The 17,225-nt window shown below is 44.0% G+C and overlaps 1 protein-coding gene across 2 annotated transcripts in view; it reads left to right on the forward strand.

Moving 5' to 3' along the window:
- Window positions 1-371: 371 nt before the first annotated feature.
- Ubap1 (ubiquitin associated protein 1) overlaps window positions 372-17,225 on the forward strand; it is a 33,932-nt gene continuing 17,078 nt past the window's right edge. For both annotated transcript variants that reach the window (XM_052176270.1, XM_052176272.1), the window contains exons 1-2: window positions 372-577; window positions 12,921-12,961. In XM_052176270.1, the coding sequence (XP_052032230.1) occupies window positions 12,928-12,961 (34 nt within the window). In that variant the 5' untranslated portion in view covers window positions 372-577; window positions 12,921-12,927. The remainder of the gene's footprint in view (window positions 578-12,920; window positions 12,962-17,225) is intronic.

The following is a 17,225-nucleotide window of genomic DNA, read 5'->3' on the forward strand; positions in this document are numbered from 1 at the left end:
GATATATGAGACCTGGTCTGAAAAAAACAACAAAAACCCAAAATAAATGGAGAAAGTGAGACCAAAGGGTGTGAGACTGGTCCGCCAGTCTGAGAGGTTTTCTAATTTCCAAAGAGGATTCACAGCTAAAGCCTTGGGTGTGTCCTCGCTTTAGCTGCGTCTCCAATCCTGAGTCTTACCCTCTAAGTGACCCCTCCTTTCTTCTTTCCCTTAGGGTCCGCAGGGCTGTCACGTCTGTATGGAAGCTCCCGGTTGCAGGAACCCTTCAGCTCGGGAAGAGGGATTTAGTTACGTCACTGTCGGCTCCTCCCATTGGTCGGGGCGGGTGGGGTGCGGCGCCATGATGTCAGACGCCTAAAGGGGCGGGGCGTCGAAGGGAAGGAGGAGGGAAGTAGGCCTTCAACATGGCGGCTGTGGTACTGGTGGTGGCTACGGTGACGGTCTGGATCCGGGCGGGTAGAGTTGGAAGAGGTGGTGTTTGCTCTCCCTAGGGGCAGCGGGAGCCCAGTGGAGACTGAGCCCGGGAGGCCGGGCGGTGCCAGCACCTTTTAGCTTTCGGGACGGCAGCGGCATTCAGGTGAGGGGGCCTGTCTCTGGGGGAGGGGGAGAGAGGGGCGGAGTTGGGGGAAGGGGCCGGTACGGGGCGACCGGGGAGGAGGGAAGCTGGGGACCCGGCGCCTGGGGGCCCCGAGGGATGAAAGGATCTGGAGTAAAGGAGCGGGAGGGAGTAGGAGCCGGACGACGACCGACGGCTCGGGGCGGATTCTGGGCGAAGGGTCAGAGTGACGGGACCGGAGTTGAAGGGGCGGAGGGCAGACGGGATGCGGGCAAGTGAGTTCGGATTAAGGGGACTAATTCGCTCCGAAGACAGGCTCGGTCGAAATCTCTCGCTTAAGTGAAAGCTCAGCGGGAGCTAGAGCAGGTCCAGGAGAGGAACCCAGATTTAGGAAAGCAGGTAGAGTGCTGGGAGTTGAGGGCGAGCTTGGAATGTGAGGATTTAGTTATTAGGGCGGAGAGATGAGGGAGAGAAATCAGATCAGGGGTGACTGCTTTGGGGGATTTCTTTGGCGTTGTCTGGTCTTCTCAAGCTATATCATCTCTGTGGTCTTCTCTAGATTTTTCTTTCTTTTTAAATTTTCTGGGTGGTTACCGGACTGGACACCTGGATCTCAGAAGCAACCCCAAGTCTTTCTATTGAGGCCAAGCATTTGCTCTTGACCAGCGATCCCCTGACCTTTGTGTTGTTGCCTCCTGTAATTGTTTTCTGAGTTGAGACTTAGAAATATAATTATTTAAAACAATTTTGTATTGAACTGGAGTAAGATATTGATATTTAGACAACACAGAGTGTTGTAAACTCAAATTCTGTTCTAATTTTCACAGATAAAGTGCTTTGTCTGTTTTCTCAGTTGCAATTGTTAGCAGAATTTGGGAATTTGGATAAATATGGGGTTGTTTCTTTTTTTTTCTTTTCTTTCTTTTTTTTTAATTTGATGGTATAACAAGGCATTTCGTTTTCATTGATAAATAGGTCTTCCTAGGGGCAGGAGAGATGGTTAAGCAATTCTGAGCACTTATTCTTGCAGAGGACCGAGTTCAACTCTTGAGTACTCATGATGTCTCTCAGTCATCCATAAGTCCAGTGCCTTCTGCTGCTCCTCTGCTGCCAGGCAGGAATGTGGTGCATATACATACATCACACAGGCAAAACACTCACATATTTGAAATAAATCTAAAAGCTTTTTTTTTTGGTCACTAAGCTCAATCCCCCCCCCCCTTTTTTTTTTTAAAGTCGGAGACAGGTTTCTCTGTGTAGCCCTGGCAAGCCTGGAATTTGTTTTGTCTTCTAGGCTGGCTTCGAACTCACAGAGATCCACCTGCCTGCCTCTGCCTCCCAAGTGCTGGGACAAAAGGCATATACTACCCACAGGCTTATAAAAACTCCTTTTTCTGGTTAATATCCAAGCTTAGTTAAACTGAAAGTTTCTGTATTGATGCAAAGAACATAAAAGTAAGAAAAAAAATTGCCTAACATATTTTAAGTGAAATTTTATAAGTTTTTGACTCTAGTTTATTTTATTCTGTTACTTATTGAAAGCCTACTGTGCCTTTCATTTACTGAGTCATAATTATGGGAGCAAGGGAATTAGTATTTCTCTAGTAAATGTCCTTGTCACTGCCTAGTAAATAACTAACATTGTGAAAAAAGTATTAATTTATAAAAGTTAAAGTGTCTGAATATAAAAACTTCCTGAAGTTTCACTTTGAACTTTTCTTCTTAGTATTTAAAACTCTACTTCATTGTGACATTTTATGTGTGTTTTTGTTTCCTTTTGTTCTTTTAGTTTTACTTTTTTAGTTAATTTACTTATATGTGTATGAGTGTCTTGCCTGGATGTCTGTGCATAGAAGAGGGTGTCCCAGAACCTAACATAGATGTAAGTCCTTTGAGCTATCTCTCCCTCCCCCTCTCTTTTTCTTCCTCCTCCTCCTCTCCGCCTCCCTCTTCCACCTCTCTCTGAGACAGCATCTTGATATGTAACCCTGGCTGACCTGGAACCTGAGACCCTCTTGCCTCTGCCTTGAGACTTTGAGGACTGAAGGCATTACTCCCACCCCTGGCTGGTTTTAGTTTTCATTTTGATTCTGAGAAAACAAAGCAACATCCTAGTAAGGTCCGTTAGAGAGGTGTCATCAGTGGTGACCAGTGCACACTCTTGACAAATGTCACTTTGGATGTCTTTCACCTGTTTGTAATTTTTAAAGTTAAATGACTTATGTGTGTAGGTCAGAACAATCTGTTGGAGTTTGTTCTTTTCTCCACCACGTGGGTCCCAGGGATCAAACTCAGGTTGTCAGGCTTGTGTTCCTCTGTGGTATTGAAAATCTGTCAGGAGTATCACGTTCCTGTCATCTCAGCCTCCTGAGGCTGCAGCAGGAGAACGGTAAGGACAGGACCCACTTGGACTACATAGTAAGACTTGACCTCCCCTACCACCCAAAAAAGATGAGAGTTTCTGAAGTTTAATTGGTGATGAAAGTTCTTTTGAATATTTTCAGTTATAAATGTATCATTATTCGTGAGCATAGACACTGATGTTTCTTTTCCTCTATTATATTGTTCAGTGTGTTAAGTTTCTCTGTATAGCACTGGCTCAGTCAGCCTGAACTCAAACTCAGAGATGCCTCTGCCTCCTGAGTGCTGGGAAGCCTGTGACACAACTGTCTGTTCTGGCTGGTTTATGTGGAGCCCCGGGAGAAGGCTCCCACTGAGATGCTTGCCTCTCAAGCATGAGGACTTGAGCTTGGGTCACCGTGTTAAAAAGCTGTGGTGGATACACCCTTATAGTTTCAGCACTGGGGAGCTGAGGACAGGAGGCTATCGGGCGTTCACTGGTCCAGCCAAACCTTTGAGCCCCTGGTTCAGTGAGAGACCCTGTCTTAAATGCAGTTCCCTTTAAGTACAAATTCGTCTTCCTTCAGTAAACAGAAAACAAACCAACAAAAACCCAGTCATTTGTTTTATCATGAATCAGGTGACTGTGTTTTTCTCTAATTCTTTTTTACGTTTATTTAGTTTGAGCTGGGCACGTGTGTGGAGGTCAGTGGACGATTTGCAGTGGACTTTGCTCTTTGCTTCAATGATGTGGTTTTTGGGGATTGTGCTTGGCTTTGGCAGCAAGTGCCTTTACCTGCTGAGCCATTAGTAACTCTGATGGTAGGCTCCCCCTCCTTTTATTTTTGGTTTGAATTATATGTGGGTGTGTGTATGTGTGAGGTGTACACACATATATACATGAATTTGGTGCCCGTAGAAGCTAGAGGTGTTGGATCTCTTGGAGCTGGAGTCTGATAGTCTTCCTTTTAAAAAATGTATTTTGATTTTATATTTATGGGTGTTTTTCCTGTATATAAGTCTGTGTATCGCAGTCACACCTAGTACCTGTACAAGCCAGAAGAGGGCCTCAGATCTTCTGGAACAGACAGTTGTTAGCCTCCCAGATTGGTGCTAGTAATTGAGCCTGGGTCCCCTGGAAAGGCAGCCAGTGTGTGTGTGTGTGTTTGTTTTTAAAGATTTTATTCATTTTTATTTTATTTTATCCATTGATGGATTGTCTGTCTGTGAAGCTGCCACACCTCCTGGCATTGGAGCTACAGACATACAGATAGGTATGCGCTGCCATGTGGGTGCTGGGAATTGAACCCAGGTTCTCTGGAAAAGCCACCAGTCCCTTAAACGTTTGAGCCATCTGTCCAGCCCCAGAACAGCTAGTGTTTCAGCTGACATCAGTCCAGGGTCCTGGTAGTTTTTTTTTTTTTATATATATTTGGTTTTTTGGCTGTCCTGGAACTCACTCTCTAGACCAGGCTGGCCTTGAACTCAGAGATCCACCTGCCTCTGCCTCCCAGAGTGCTGGGATTACAGGTGCGCGCCACCACCACCTGGCCCGGGTCCTGGCAGTTTTAAGGAGCGTGTTTCTCTATTTCTCTAGTAAATGGTTTTTTGAAGCAGGGGTTTCTCTGTGTAGCCCTGGCTGTCCCTGGAGTTTGTTTTGTAGACCTTGAACTTTTGTCTGGCTCCAAATAGTTAGGCTCCAAATAGTATAAAACATATAAAATAGTTAGGCTCCAAACATATAAAATCTTTTATTTGTTTGTTTGTTTGTTTGTGAGACAAGGTCTGACTGACTGTATTCAAGACTGGCCTTGAACTTTTGTTTTTCTTTTAAACTGGGTTTCTCAGTGTAGGCCTGGCCTACATCCTGGAACTCAGTAGACCGGGCTGGCCTGGAATTCAGATCCGCCTGCCTCTGCTTCCCACATGCTGGGATTAGCGGCATAGTGCTATCACACTGGACTCAGATTACAGTTGGTTTTTTTGTTTTGTTTTTATGTACATTGCTGTTTTTCTTGTGTGTCTGTGTGAGAGTCAGATCCACTGGAACTTGAGTTACAGACAGTTGTGAGCTGCCATGTGCATTATCTGGGTCCTGTAGGAGATCTTAACCGCTGAGCCATGTCTCCAGCCCCCCCCCCCCCCCATATTACAGTTTTAAATGGAGAACGTGAACCTGAGTTCAGATCTGTCCAGCGTGACTGTTCATTCTGTGTGTGAACCCACTCACTCCCATAGGTAGTCACAAGCATAGCTCAGTTTCTGTAAAGTTTAAGCACTGGTTATAAAGGCATGCATATAAAAGCTCACTGTTTACACGGAGATAGAGCAAGGAATGGAAGCAGTTGTTTAGAATTTCAGTCCTGTATGGTATCATCAGTATGCTAGGAGGAAATAAATGCCTGAATATTTTGTACCACACTCCAAACCAGAACAGGATACACTGGGTAAGGACTGAAAGTTTGCTTGCTTGTATTGTTGTGTTAAATTGTACCTAGGGACCTGAATTTGTATTTGGGGATAATTTGCTTGTATCCTGGAACTGTATTGGTTATAATCAGTTTCTGTGTAACCCCGGCTGGCCTGAACTGCCTGTGTACACCAGGCTGCATTCAGACTTCAGCTGACCTGGCCTCTGCTCTGGGCTTACAGGGTTGGCCACCATGCTTTGCTCATTGTTGGTGGCTTCATGCTTACTAAACACTTCCAGTGTTTGAGTCACTGCGTGGCTCATGGTGAAATCTTGTGATGCTGAGTCAAGAGACTACCCGTGTGTGATTTGGTTGCTTTGTTTTACTCTTCAGAACTTGATATTGTGCAACTTTTATTATTATTTTTTTAATCTGGGGAGTTTAAAATGCTATATGTTGTATAATTCTTAAACATTCCTAGAATTGAGCTTGTTTTCATGTATTTGTTGGCAATTGTGCTTCTGGGAAGTTTGTATTTTTATTTGTTGGCATTATTTTGGATTGTTTCTCTTCCCGGTTGAGTAAGATTTCTTTATTCTGGGTTATCTTTTGAGACAGGGTCTTGAGGTAGCCCAGGCTGGCCTTTAGCTCCTGATCCTTCACTGATCTTCTGCTTCCCAGGTGTCGGGATCACAGGTGTAAATCACCACATTCTGCTTAAAGTATTTTTTAATTTATAGTTCATGACTATTCTTTTGGGTTTTATGACTTTTCATTTTTTATCTGTTTATGTGTTTTGGTGAGAGTAGCCCATGATTTTTTTTTGTGTTGTTGGTTTCTTAAAATTCACATGACAGCACACATTTGGAGGTCAGAGGACAAGTCATGGGAGTTGGGCTTTCTTCCACCATGTGGATCCTGGGATATGAACTCTAGTCGTCAGACTTAGTGACAACTGCTGAGCCATCTTGCTGGTCTTGTTGATTTTGAGACAGGGTCTGGTTGCAAAGCTTTGGCTGAACTTTAGTCAGTGTACTTTTCGTTTAGTCACTTTTAGTACTTTTAGTCAGTGTCCCAAGAGCTGGAACTACAAGTGTATACCATCACATCCTGCAAAAATTCATTTTAATGAACAGAGCTTTTCAGTCTTTTATAACCTTTTTTAAAAATTAAATTTAGGAAATTCTTTGCTTCTAGGCATGCTATTAAACAATTTCTTTCAATGTCGGTACTGGGGCTTGACTTAAGGCTTGTAAATGCTAGGTAAGCACCCTACCACAACCTTTATTCTATCCCTTACATGCCATGTCAATAAATACAATATCACATCAGTGTAGTATACAGTTTGACATTTGAGGTCAACCTGACCTATATGAATTATTGTTTCAAAAGAAAAAAGAAAAGCAAACTTTTCAGGAATTTTGGCATCACAAGATCAGAGAGTTGGTTTTTCACTGATTTTATTTCTCTGTCTGTGTCTTGTGTATGTATGCTCTGTGTGTGTAGATGACTGTAGAGGCAAGCAGGGGAGATCAGACCCTGTCATGGTTTAATGAGAATAGCCCTCTTAGGCTCACATATTTGACTTCATAGTCTCCAGTTAGTGGGATTGTTTGGGAAGGATTGGGGGTGTGGCCTTAATGGAGTAGATGCGTCACTAGGGCAGGCTTTGAGGCTTCAGAAGCTCATATCATTCTCAGTTACCTTTTTCTAGCTCATGCTTGTTGATGAAAATATCAGCTCTCAGCCACTCCTTTCACTGCTACCTGCCTGCCTGCCTCCTGCTATGCTCTGTCAACAATGGCCATGGGCTCTAGTGCTCTGAAACTGTAAACCCCAAATAAACTCTTTGAATATAAATTGCCTCAGTAACTTATATTTACTAAGTAACTAAGGTGGATATTCTGAAGCAGGAATCATAGGCTGTTGTGAGTCACTGACATGGGTGCTGAGAACTGAATTCTGGTCCTCTGGAAGAACAACAAGTGCTATCTGAGCTATCTCTCCAGTTCCTCTTTGCTTTTGCTTTTTATTTACTGTTTATTTTGAGTGTATGGATGAATGCCTGTGTATAGTATGTGCATTATGCATGCCTGTTGCCTGCAGAGGCCAGAAGACGAGTTGTGTTCCTGGGAACTAGAGTTATAGACTGCTGTGATCCACCATTTGGGTAATGGGAACTGAATGTAGGTCATTTAATCTAGTCTTTTTTTTTTTTTTAAAGATTAAAAAATGATTATTTTATGTGTATGGTATTTTACTTGCATGCATGTCTGTCAGTCCCTGGTATTGGAGTTATACAGACAGTTGAGAACTGTCATGTGGGTACTAGGAACTGACTCCTGGTACTTTGGAAAAGCAGCCAGTGTTGTTAACTAAGGAACCATCTCTCTGGTCCCTGCCTGGTTTTAATACAGGATCTCATATATCCCAGGCTAGCTTGGTACTCGATATAGCAGAGAAGAGCCTTGAGTTTCTGATTCTCATGCTTTCACCTCCTGAGTGCTGGGATTACAGGTGTGTGCAGCCATGCCTGGTCTTATGAGAAGGTGGGGTTGGAGTTGAGGTCTTCCATATTTGCTATGTAAGCACTCTGCACATTGAGCTGCACTCCTAGTCACAACCAGACAGTTTTTAAAAACAACCTAATTATGCTTATACACATTTTACAAGACCAAGACAGCAATCAATTTATGAATGACATGTACATTTAAATGTTAATGTGAATTGATGGTTCTTTATGGGTAATATCACTGAAAGTGAATTACTCAGTGTAAACTGTTATCCCTTCTACTAAAAGAAGGCAACCTTGGGTTCCCTTGCAAATGGAATTACAGAATGTTGTGTGTGAGCCATCATGTGGGTGCTGGGAACTGAACCCAGGTACTCTACAAGAGTGACAAGGGCTCTTATTGGCTGAGCCATCTCTCCAGCTGAGACTACTCATTTGGCAAGTACTTGTGTGCATCTGTTACCCAGGGAAAAGGCTGGGCATATCGGTTTGCACTCTCTGTGTGGTGGTACACATTTGTAATCATAGGAAGTATGAAAGTCCTAGAAAGGTAAAGACGGATACCTAGGATTTGTTGGTTGGTCAACATAATTGCTGGACCCAGGGTTCCAATTAGAGAATTTGGCCCCAAACACAAGAGGATGTTTCCTAAGGAATGGTACTGGAGGTTGATCTCTGGTCTCAGGCAGGCACAGGCACCCTCCCATGTACATTGCCCTGTCCCCATCCCCAGAGTTTGTTTTCTTTCTTTTTTGGGGGTTTTTTTTTTGGGGGGGGGGGATTTGGCTTTTTTTCGAGACAGGGTTTCTCTGTGTAGCCCTGGATGTCCTGGAAATCACTCTGTAGACCAGACTGGTCTTGAACTCAGAAATTTGCCTCCTCTGCCTCCCAAGTGCTGGTATTACAGGTGTGCACCACCACTGCCCGGGCGAGTTTGTTTTCTATATCCTAGCATTTAGTCGGCTGAGTCTGGCCTAGGCTATGCTATATTATAAACTCCTGTCTCAGAAACCGACCAACCAAAAACCTGTAAAAGCATTCCCAAACCAACAAATCTAATCTTTTTTTTCCCCCAAAAGACCAAGGACTGTTTAGTTAACATCTCATCACTGTCTCAGAGACCTGACATAAACTAAGCAGGAAGGATTTTACTTCGGGTGAGTCTATCATGGTATAGAACCCATGGGTGAACAGCTTACCCCTTACAGGAAAAACAGCCATTGATTGGGCTTAATTAGGCTTTCTCCTTTTTCTCTATTCAGTCCAGACCCTTGTGGATGAGATGGTGTCATTCAAATTAGGGTAGGTCTTTTCCTTTCTCTTTAACCTTCTGGAACTACCTTTACTGACAGCCCTGGGTGCTTCTCCCCAGGGTGTTGTGCATGTGCCAGGTATATGTGTGGAACTTAGAGAACAACTTCTGAGTTGATTTGCTTCTTTGACCATGAGTTAGTTCGGGGGTTTGGGAATGGCTATTCCTGGTTGTCAACTTGACTATATGTGGAATGAATTACAATCCAGAATTGGAGGGCTCACCTGGCATGGAGATCTTGAGGCTGGAAGACAGAAGTTTCTGACCTGGATCTTGGCATGGAGATCTTGAGACTGGAAGACAGAAGTTTCTGACCTGGATCTTGGCTTGGAGATCTTGAGGCATAGTGGCCATGAGAAGCTTAGGTCCAGGCAAGGTAGTACATACCTTTAGTCCCTAGAGACTGAGGCAAGCAGATCTCTGAGTTCAAGGGCAGCCTGGGACAAAGCCAGTCCCAGATCCAGGTGTGGTGGTACACTCCTTTATTCTGGCCCACACCTTCTGCTGGGGTCCTGCGGAAGGACACTGGAAGAAGGAAGATTTGTTCTTCTTTGCTGCTTGCACTTACTTGCCAGCATATCTGTTAGAACCTCCTTCTACAGAAGACCAGCTGACACAACTGGCTTCCTGGGACTGAGCAGCTACTAGAGTCTTGGACCTTCAATTCACAACTGCCCATTGTTGGGTTAGTTGGATTATATAAGTCATCACAATCAATTCCCCCAATATATAGAGATTTTTTTGTTTGTTTGTTTGTTTGTTTAAGTTGCAGCTTACTCCTGGGATTTGCTGGAAACCAAATGTTGTGTATTTTGAAACTTGAGTAGAGCTTTTGTCTAGGCTCTGAGGCTGGGTGTGTCCCTTGGCTGGCCTTGAGTTCAGGAGGTGCCACTGCTGCATTTGGTGATTCAGGAGGACCATTAGCAGGGCTCTGTACTCTTCTTTGGGTAAAGTGGGCTGCCGGCTGTATTTGGTAGCTGTGCCTGCTGCACACTGGGCTCTGCCATCACGTGGGCTGGACTGTGTGTCCTGAGCTTGGGTGGGGTCATTGGCCACAGTCTCTCTGGGTAGGGCGGCTGGCAGAGTTCCAAAGTTTGTGGGGTTGTTGGCTGTCTGAGCTTTGGCTTTGTGACTGGATGGGATTGCAGGATGTGCTCTGCTATCGATACAACTATTTGGTACTCAAAATGTTTGAGCTTTTGGATTCTTGGATTAGGGGTAATCAAGTGGCATAGTCTATGCAGATAGCTTCAAATCCAAAAAAGTTAGAAGTCTGAAACACTTTTGGCCCCAGACATATATTTCTTTTCTTTCTTTTTTTTTTTTTTTATTTGGTTTTTTTTGAGACAGGGTTTCTCCGTATAGCCCTGGCTGTCCTGGAACGCACTCTGTAGACCAGGCTCAGAACTCTACTCTACCAGAACTCAGGCTCGAACTCAGAAATCCGCCTGCTTCTGCTTCCCAGAGTGCTGGGATTACAGGCCTGCTTCTGCCTTAGAGAGTGCTGGGATTACAGGCGTGCGCCACCACCGCCCAGCCCCAGACATATATTTCATATAAAGAGTTCTCAACTTCTACCATGCTGTTTGTCAATACCAATTTATTTGGTATTTTTAGTTTTTTTTTATATGTTCTTTTCATGTTTCAGGACCAGTTTGGGACAAACTGATCGTGTTTTCATGTTTCCTTATTTATGCTGGCTTCTTAGTCTTTTTCAATTTTTAAAGTTTTTATGTATTTTCTTGGGGGGGGGCACATATATCCTGGCAGCTGTGTGGAGATCAGAGGGAAACTTGTTTGATCCTACCATGTAGGATCCAGGGATTGAACTCAGGTTGTCCAGCTTAGGAGCAGGCACCTTTTACCCACTGAGCCATTTTTGTCCCCCTCAACCCTTGCTGTTCTTCCTCCCCCTTCTGTTCTTCCTCCTCTTCCCCCCTCTTCTTTGTATTGCTTGCTTGTTTGTTTATTTGAGATAGTGAAGGCCCTGGCTAGTGTTGACTCAACTGTGTAGCTCTGGCTGACTCTACTTTCAGTGATTCTCCTGCCTCAGCTTTGCCGGTTTTGAGATTATAGTCATGTTACCACCACTCTCTGCTTCTTTTAGCCTTTTCATGTTTTTCCCTATTAGAATATTTGGGGGAGCCAGACAGTGGTGAGGCATACCTTTAATCCCAGCACTTGGGAGGCGGAGCAAGTTTCAGGACAGCAAAGAAAAAGAAAACTTGGGAAAACTGTCATGCATTTTGAAGTATGAAAATCCCTAAAGGAGAGGTGGGTGACTCCTGTGCTGCTTCCTAGCCTAACTGCCTAGCTGGCCAGCAGCTCCAGGGACCAGCGGTCTCTGTGTCTCCTGTGTGTGTTAAAGGTGTGGGTACCATGCTCAGGCTTTCTTTCACAAATTCTTTTTAGAAAATAATTTATATATGTGCATGTGTGTATGACCATATGTGTGTATTTGGGTGCCTGAAGAGTGTTTCAGATATCCCGGAACTGGAGTTGTTGCTGCTGGGAACTAAATTCTGGATTTCTGGAAGGGCAGTAAGTGCTTTTAACCATCTCTTCAGCTCCTTGTGTCTGGTTTTCTTCTTGCGTGCTGGGCTTTATGCACTGAGCCATCTCACCTCTGTTTTTGTTTTGAGCCAGGGTCTCATTATGTGTGCCAGGCTGGCGAGTAACTCAGATCCACCAGCTTCTGCCTCTCTACTGCTGGGACTAAAATGGGAGCCATCATGCCTGACCACTTCCTTTCAGTCTTTCAGTCTTTCAGTCTTTCTGTCTTTTTATTTATTTATTTATTTATTTATTTATTTATTTATTTATTTATTTATTTATTTATTTATTTGGGTAAGGTTTACTTGGCTGTGTGTATTTGTACATAAGTGTGGGTACCCATGGAGTAAGGAAGCCAGTTTTGGAATCCCTAGAGAGGTAGGAGTTATAGGAAGGTTTTGATGTAGGCAACCTTTGCAAAACAGTGAGCTCTTAACTTCTGAGTCGCATCTCCAACCACCCTCCTCGCTGTTTTTCCTGAGACTGGGTTTCTTTGTGTAGCCCTGACTCTGCTGGAACCTCATTTCTTTGCGCTGGCAAATGGCTTGTCAGGTAAGGGTACTTGGTGCCAAGTTCGACGGCCTTGGTTTGATCCCTGGAGCTCACATGATGGAAGAGAACATTGACTCCATGGAGTTGTTCTCTGACCTCCAGACAAGCATTGTGTAGGCAGCACATGGCTATTAAACACAGTAAGAAAATAAATTCTTAAAAATAATGAACTTCTATATTGGGCCTTCTTTTGGAGTACTTTGGGAATGAAAAGTGAAGACTGAGTCCTGGAACATTAGTATTCTGAGTTTTTTTTTTTTTTTTTTTTAAGTACATGAGTACACCATTGCTCTCTTCAGACACCCCAGAAGAGGGCATCAGACCCCATTACAGATGGTTGTGAGCCACCATGTGTGTGCTGGGATTTGAACTCAGGACCTCTGGAAGAGCACTCAGTGCTTTTAACTACTGAGCCATCTCTCCAGCTCCCTTTGGTTTGTTTTTTGTTTTTGTTTTTTGAGACAGAGTTTCTCTGTGTAGCCCTGGCTGTTCTGGAACTCACTCTTTAGACTAGGCTGGCCTCGAACTCAGAAATCCGCCTGCCTCTGCCTCCCGAGTGCTGGAATTACAGGCGTGCGCCACCACACCCGGCAAGCATTCTGTTTTTGTTTGGCTATTTGTTTTTGTCTCTTGTTTATACTGTTTCAAGACATAGTGCCTAAGAAACCTTTCCTTCCTTTTCAGGTTCTAAATGGCTTCTAAGAAGTTGGGTACAGATTTTCATGGTAAGTGGTGTTAAATATTATAGTTTAAGCTACAATTTGATCAGAGAATTTGAGTTAATTTAGTATTGTGTTGTTGTTTCTTTATACTGAGCAAGCAGCCTGAGTAAAATAGAGATGTACAAAACAGCACGTGCATCCCAGGATCTTCAGCAGTTTAAAGGTGTTTCTTTAAATGCCTGCTTAAGCTGTGGTCTTCAGAGTCTTTCTGGGTTTGTACCTAGAGCCACACAGGGCTTGCCTCTTGTTCCTCAGCGTTAGTCCTCTTTCTGTTCATGGTTGCTGCTCTCCCCATCTGTTTGCATGGACTTCCCAAGCCTTCAGTCAGTGATGTCTGTTTGGTCCTGCACCACATGCCTCCAACCCCAAAAGCAGTTTACTGTGAATCACTCGGAGCATTATGAAGGTGTAAGTAACAATTACAGTGTTGCAGTTGAACTAATAGTTTTGCTTCATCTTTCCCCCTTCTTGCTGTGTGTGTGTGTGTGTGTGTTTCCCTGGGTATTGAACCCAGGATCTTTTAAATTTTTTTTTATGTATTTCATGTGTATTGGTACTTGCCCACATGTCTGTCTGTCTGTGTAAGGATATCAGACTCCTTGGAACGGGAGTTACAGACAGTTGTGAATGGCTGGCTATGTGGGGGCTGGGAATTGAAATTGAACCCTGATGCTTTGGAAGAGCGTTAGTGCTCCTAGTTGCTCAGCCAGTTCTCAGGTTGCTGGACACACACACACACACACACACACACACACCCCGTCTTTTGTAGCTAGGCAAGTGCTGTACCACTAGGCTGTAGCTTAGGCCCGCTCTGTCTTTTCTTCCTCTTCCAGATGAGGGTCTGGGCGTGAGACACAGTGAGCGCCAGGCTAGGCTTTGCTGCATTATCAAGACCCTGTCTCAAAAAATTCAAGATTATCCCCAAACTTTTTTTTTTTTTTGAGATGTGGTCTCTTTATCCCCACCTCTGCCTCCTGAGTGTTGGGACTAAAGGCCTGTGCCACGATGCCCATCACCACACTAAACTTTATTATTTGTACCAGTAGAGAATTTAGATTCCTAAATAGTTAAGATTAAACCATTTAGTCCTTTAGTAGGCGCTTATCCAGGAGGATCCAAACACTTTAGATTTTTGTACAACTGATTCTCCATTTTTAAAACTGCACTGGGGGCTGGGAGAGCCGGCTCAGCAGTTGATAGTATATTAGTCGTCCTGAAGAATCGAATTTGGTTCCCAGCAGCCACGACTACCGCAGTTCCATCTCCAGGGATCCATTGCCTCTGTCTCCTTTGAAACCTTACCAGTATGGCGCACATATATCCGCATGGTTTTTAAGCGCTGTGTGCACCGTCGTGGCTGTGGTCCGCTAGGCTGTGCACCATCGTGGCCATGGTCTACTAGGCTGCACGGCAGCACACGCTGCAGAGTTCCTGAGCTGGAGGCTCAGCGGCGTCAGTGATGCGGCCGTTGCTCTAGTTTTGGCTTGCTTACAGACTTCATGAAATACCTTTGAAGATGTAGATCGCCACAGAGACACATGTGAGCTGCATAATACTGTGTGTGTTCTTGTAGTGTTACATCACTCGAACTCTGCAGTTGGCAGTCAGTAGCTCAGGTGGGATCTTCCAGATACACTATCCTCTGAATAATCCTGAGAGGATGTTGTCTAGCATCCGGGAATTGTAGAGGCGCACATCTGATGGTTACTTGTCTTCTTTTTTCTTTGGATTGTTGTTGTTATTGTTAAGACAAGGTCTTAGTATGTAGCCTTGGCTAGCCTGGAGTTTACTGTGTAGACCAGGCTGGCTTGGAACTCACAGAGAATCTACCTACCCCAGCTTCCTAAATGCTGGGTTAAAGATGTGTGCCACTACATGTTATTTATGTACTCCATTATTGTTGTTGTCGTCGTCGTCGTCGTCGTCGTCATCATCATCATCATCATCATCCCATGCGTGCATGCCCATGGCATAAGTGGAAGTTAGTGAACAACTTCTCTCCTTCAGCCACATGGGCTCAGGGCATGCACTTTTACCCACCGAGCCATTTCTCTGGCCCTAGCCTAACATTTTAAGTCAGTCAGTCAGTCTCTCTCTCTCTCTCTCTCTCTCTCTCTCTCTCTCTCTCTCTCTCTCTCTCTCTCTCTCTGTGTGTGTGTGTGTGTGTGTGTGTAGTCCAGAGGTCAACATCAGAGATCCTCCTCTGTCCTCCTCTGTTGCTTACTACCTAATTTTTTTTACACAGGGCCTCTCACTAAGACCGAGAGTAGTGGGTTTGGTAGCCAGTGAGACCTCAAGATCCGCGCTCTCTGCTCCCCAAGCACTGTTATTTTAGTGTGTCCCACTGTGCCTGGTTTTAAGTGGGTCCTAAGATTTAAAACAAGTTCTCACACCTGCAGGAAAGTACTTTACTCACCGAGCCACCTCCCTAGTCCTTAAAAATTGTTCTAAATATAATTTCTCAATATTTTTGTTAAGTGGTTGAACTGATGGATGAGGAGGTCATGGATATTGAGGGCTTTGCCTCTGAGTGTGTGTGTTACAGACATTTTTATTAATTCTTAGAGCATTTCATGTAATTTAGGTTTATCATATTCATTCCCTACTCTTTCTCATAACTCCTCCCGGATCCCTCTCCACCCCAACCCCCAACTTTATGTCTTTTAAAATAGCTGAGTCCAGTATACTGCTCATGTACTCCTGGCTGTGGAATGCACTTGCCTGCTAAGGAGGCACTTAGCTAAGAGGGCATTTTAGTATACAATATAATATTGTTAGCTTAAGTACTATGTTGTATATGTATCTAAGAATTTATTTTATATAATCAAAACTTTATACACTTTAACTATCATCTACTGTGATACATTCATTCTAAGAGCAAGCTAGCTAATTTCTAGAGAGGTTTTTTTACCCTTAAGTTCTATTAAAAGATTTAAATACTTTTCCTGCTGAGTGATAAAACGGGCATTTTGTTTCTGCTTGTGAGCTACAATTGCTTCATGGTTAATGTGGGAAAGGCAGAATCACTGTGATTGTGATTCTAGTTCATGTCATTCTTTGTTGGCCACTTTTAGGTGGTGGTGGGGCACATGGTATATTTCTATAACTTTGTTTAGAATCTGAAAATTTTGTATTTATCTTGTATGAATGCTCTGTTAAAAAACACTTTTACCGGGCGGTGGTGGCGTACGTCTTTAATCCCAGCACTCTGGGAGGCAGAGGCAGGTGGATTTCTGAGTTCGAGGCCAGCCTGGTCTACAGAGTGAGTTCCAGGACAGCCAGGGCTACACAGAGAAACTCTGTCTCAGAAAAACAAAACAAACAAACAAAAAACCAAACCAAAACAAGACACTTTTATAGTTGGGCATGGAGGTCTACACTTATAACCTCAGAACTAGTAAAATGTGCTCAGGGGGGTAGTGAATTTATGGGTATCTTGGTTTGCACAGCTGTTTCAGTACTGCATTCCCCAACTACCTCCCCCCCAAAAGAAAGAAAGAAAGAAAGAAAGAAAGAAAGAAAGAAAGAAAGAAAGAAAGAAAGAAAGAAAGAAAGAAAAAATGGCAGGGTGTGGTGGTGCATGCCTGTAACTTCAGCACGATGGAAAGGCAGATGGATTAGTACTTCAAGGCTAGCCTGAGCTAATTAATAGAAGTCAAGACTAGCCTGGGCTGCATGAGGCCCTGTCACAGGGGGTGTTGGGTGGATGAAGAGGCTGGAGAGATGGCTTGGCAGTTAAGTGCACCTGTTGCTCTTACAAGGATCCACATTTAGTTTCCAGGACCCACATGGAGGCAGCCTACAACCTACTGTAACTCGAGTTCCAGGTGATTAAATGCCTCTTATGGCCTGGTTACCAGGCAGACATGTGGTGCACTTAAAATAACATGCAGATTAAATACTCACATAAAATAAAATTGTCTTGTTGTTTGGGTTTTTTTTGAGATAGGATCTCACTGTTTAGCCTTTGCTGTGCTGGAAGTCAACTCTGTAGACCAGGCTGGCCTTGAGCACAGAGCGAATGGCGCATGGTGTTTGACAGCACTGACTGGGTTCCCATGTCTTGTCTGATTATGCTTTTCTCTTTGCTGCACTGCTTACTGTTTCCATGTGGGGAACGGGGCTGAGGGTGTAGCTCAGTGGTTGAATGCTCCTCGGAGCTGAGACATGACCATTTTATTTTTGTGTTAAAAAAGCGATCATTTCCCTGGTATCCACTCCTAACCCCCAAAAAGAAAGAGAAAAGTTCATAGAGAACTCTAAGTCC

Source organism: Apodemus sylvaticus, chromosome 3 (assembly GCF_947179515.1).
Source record: "Apodemus sylvaticus chromosome 3, mApoSyl1.1, whole genome shotgun sequence".
Classification (NCBI taxonomy): Eukaryota; Metazoa; Chordata; class Mammalia; order Rodentia; family Muridae; genus Apodemus; species Apodemus sylvaticus.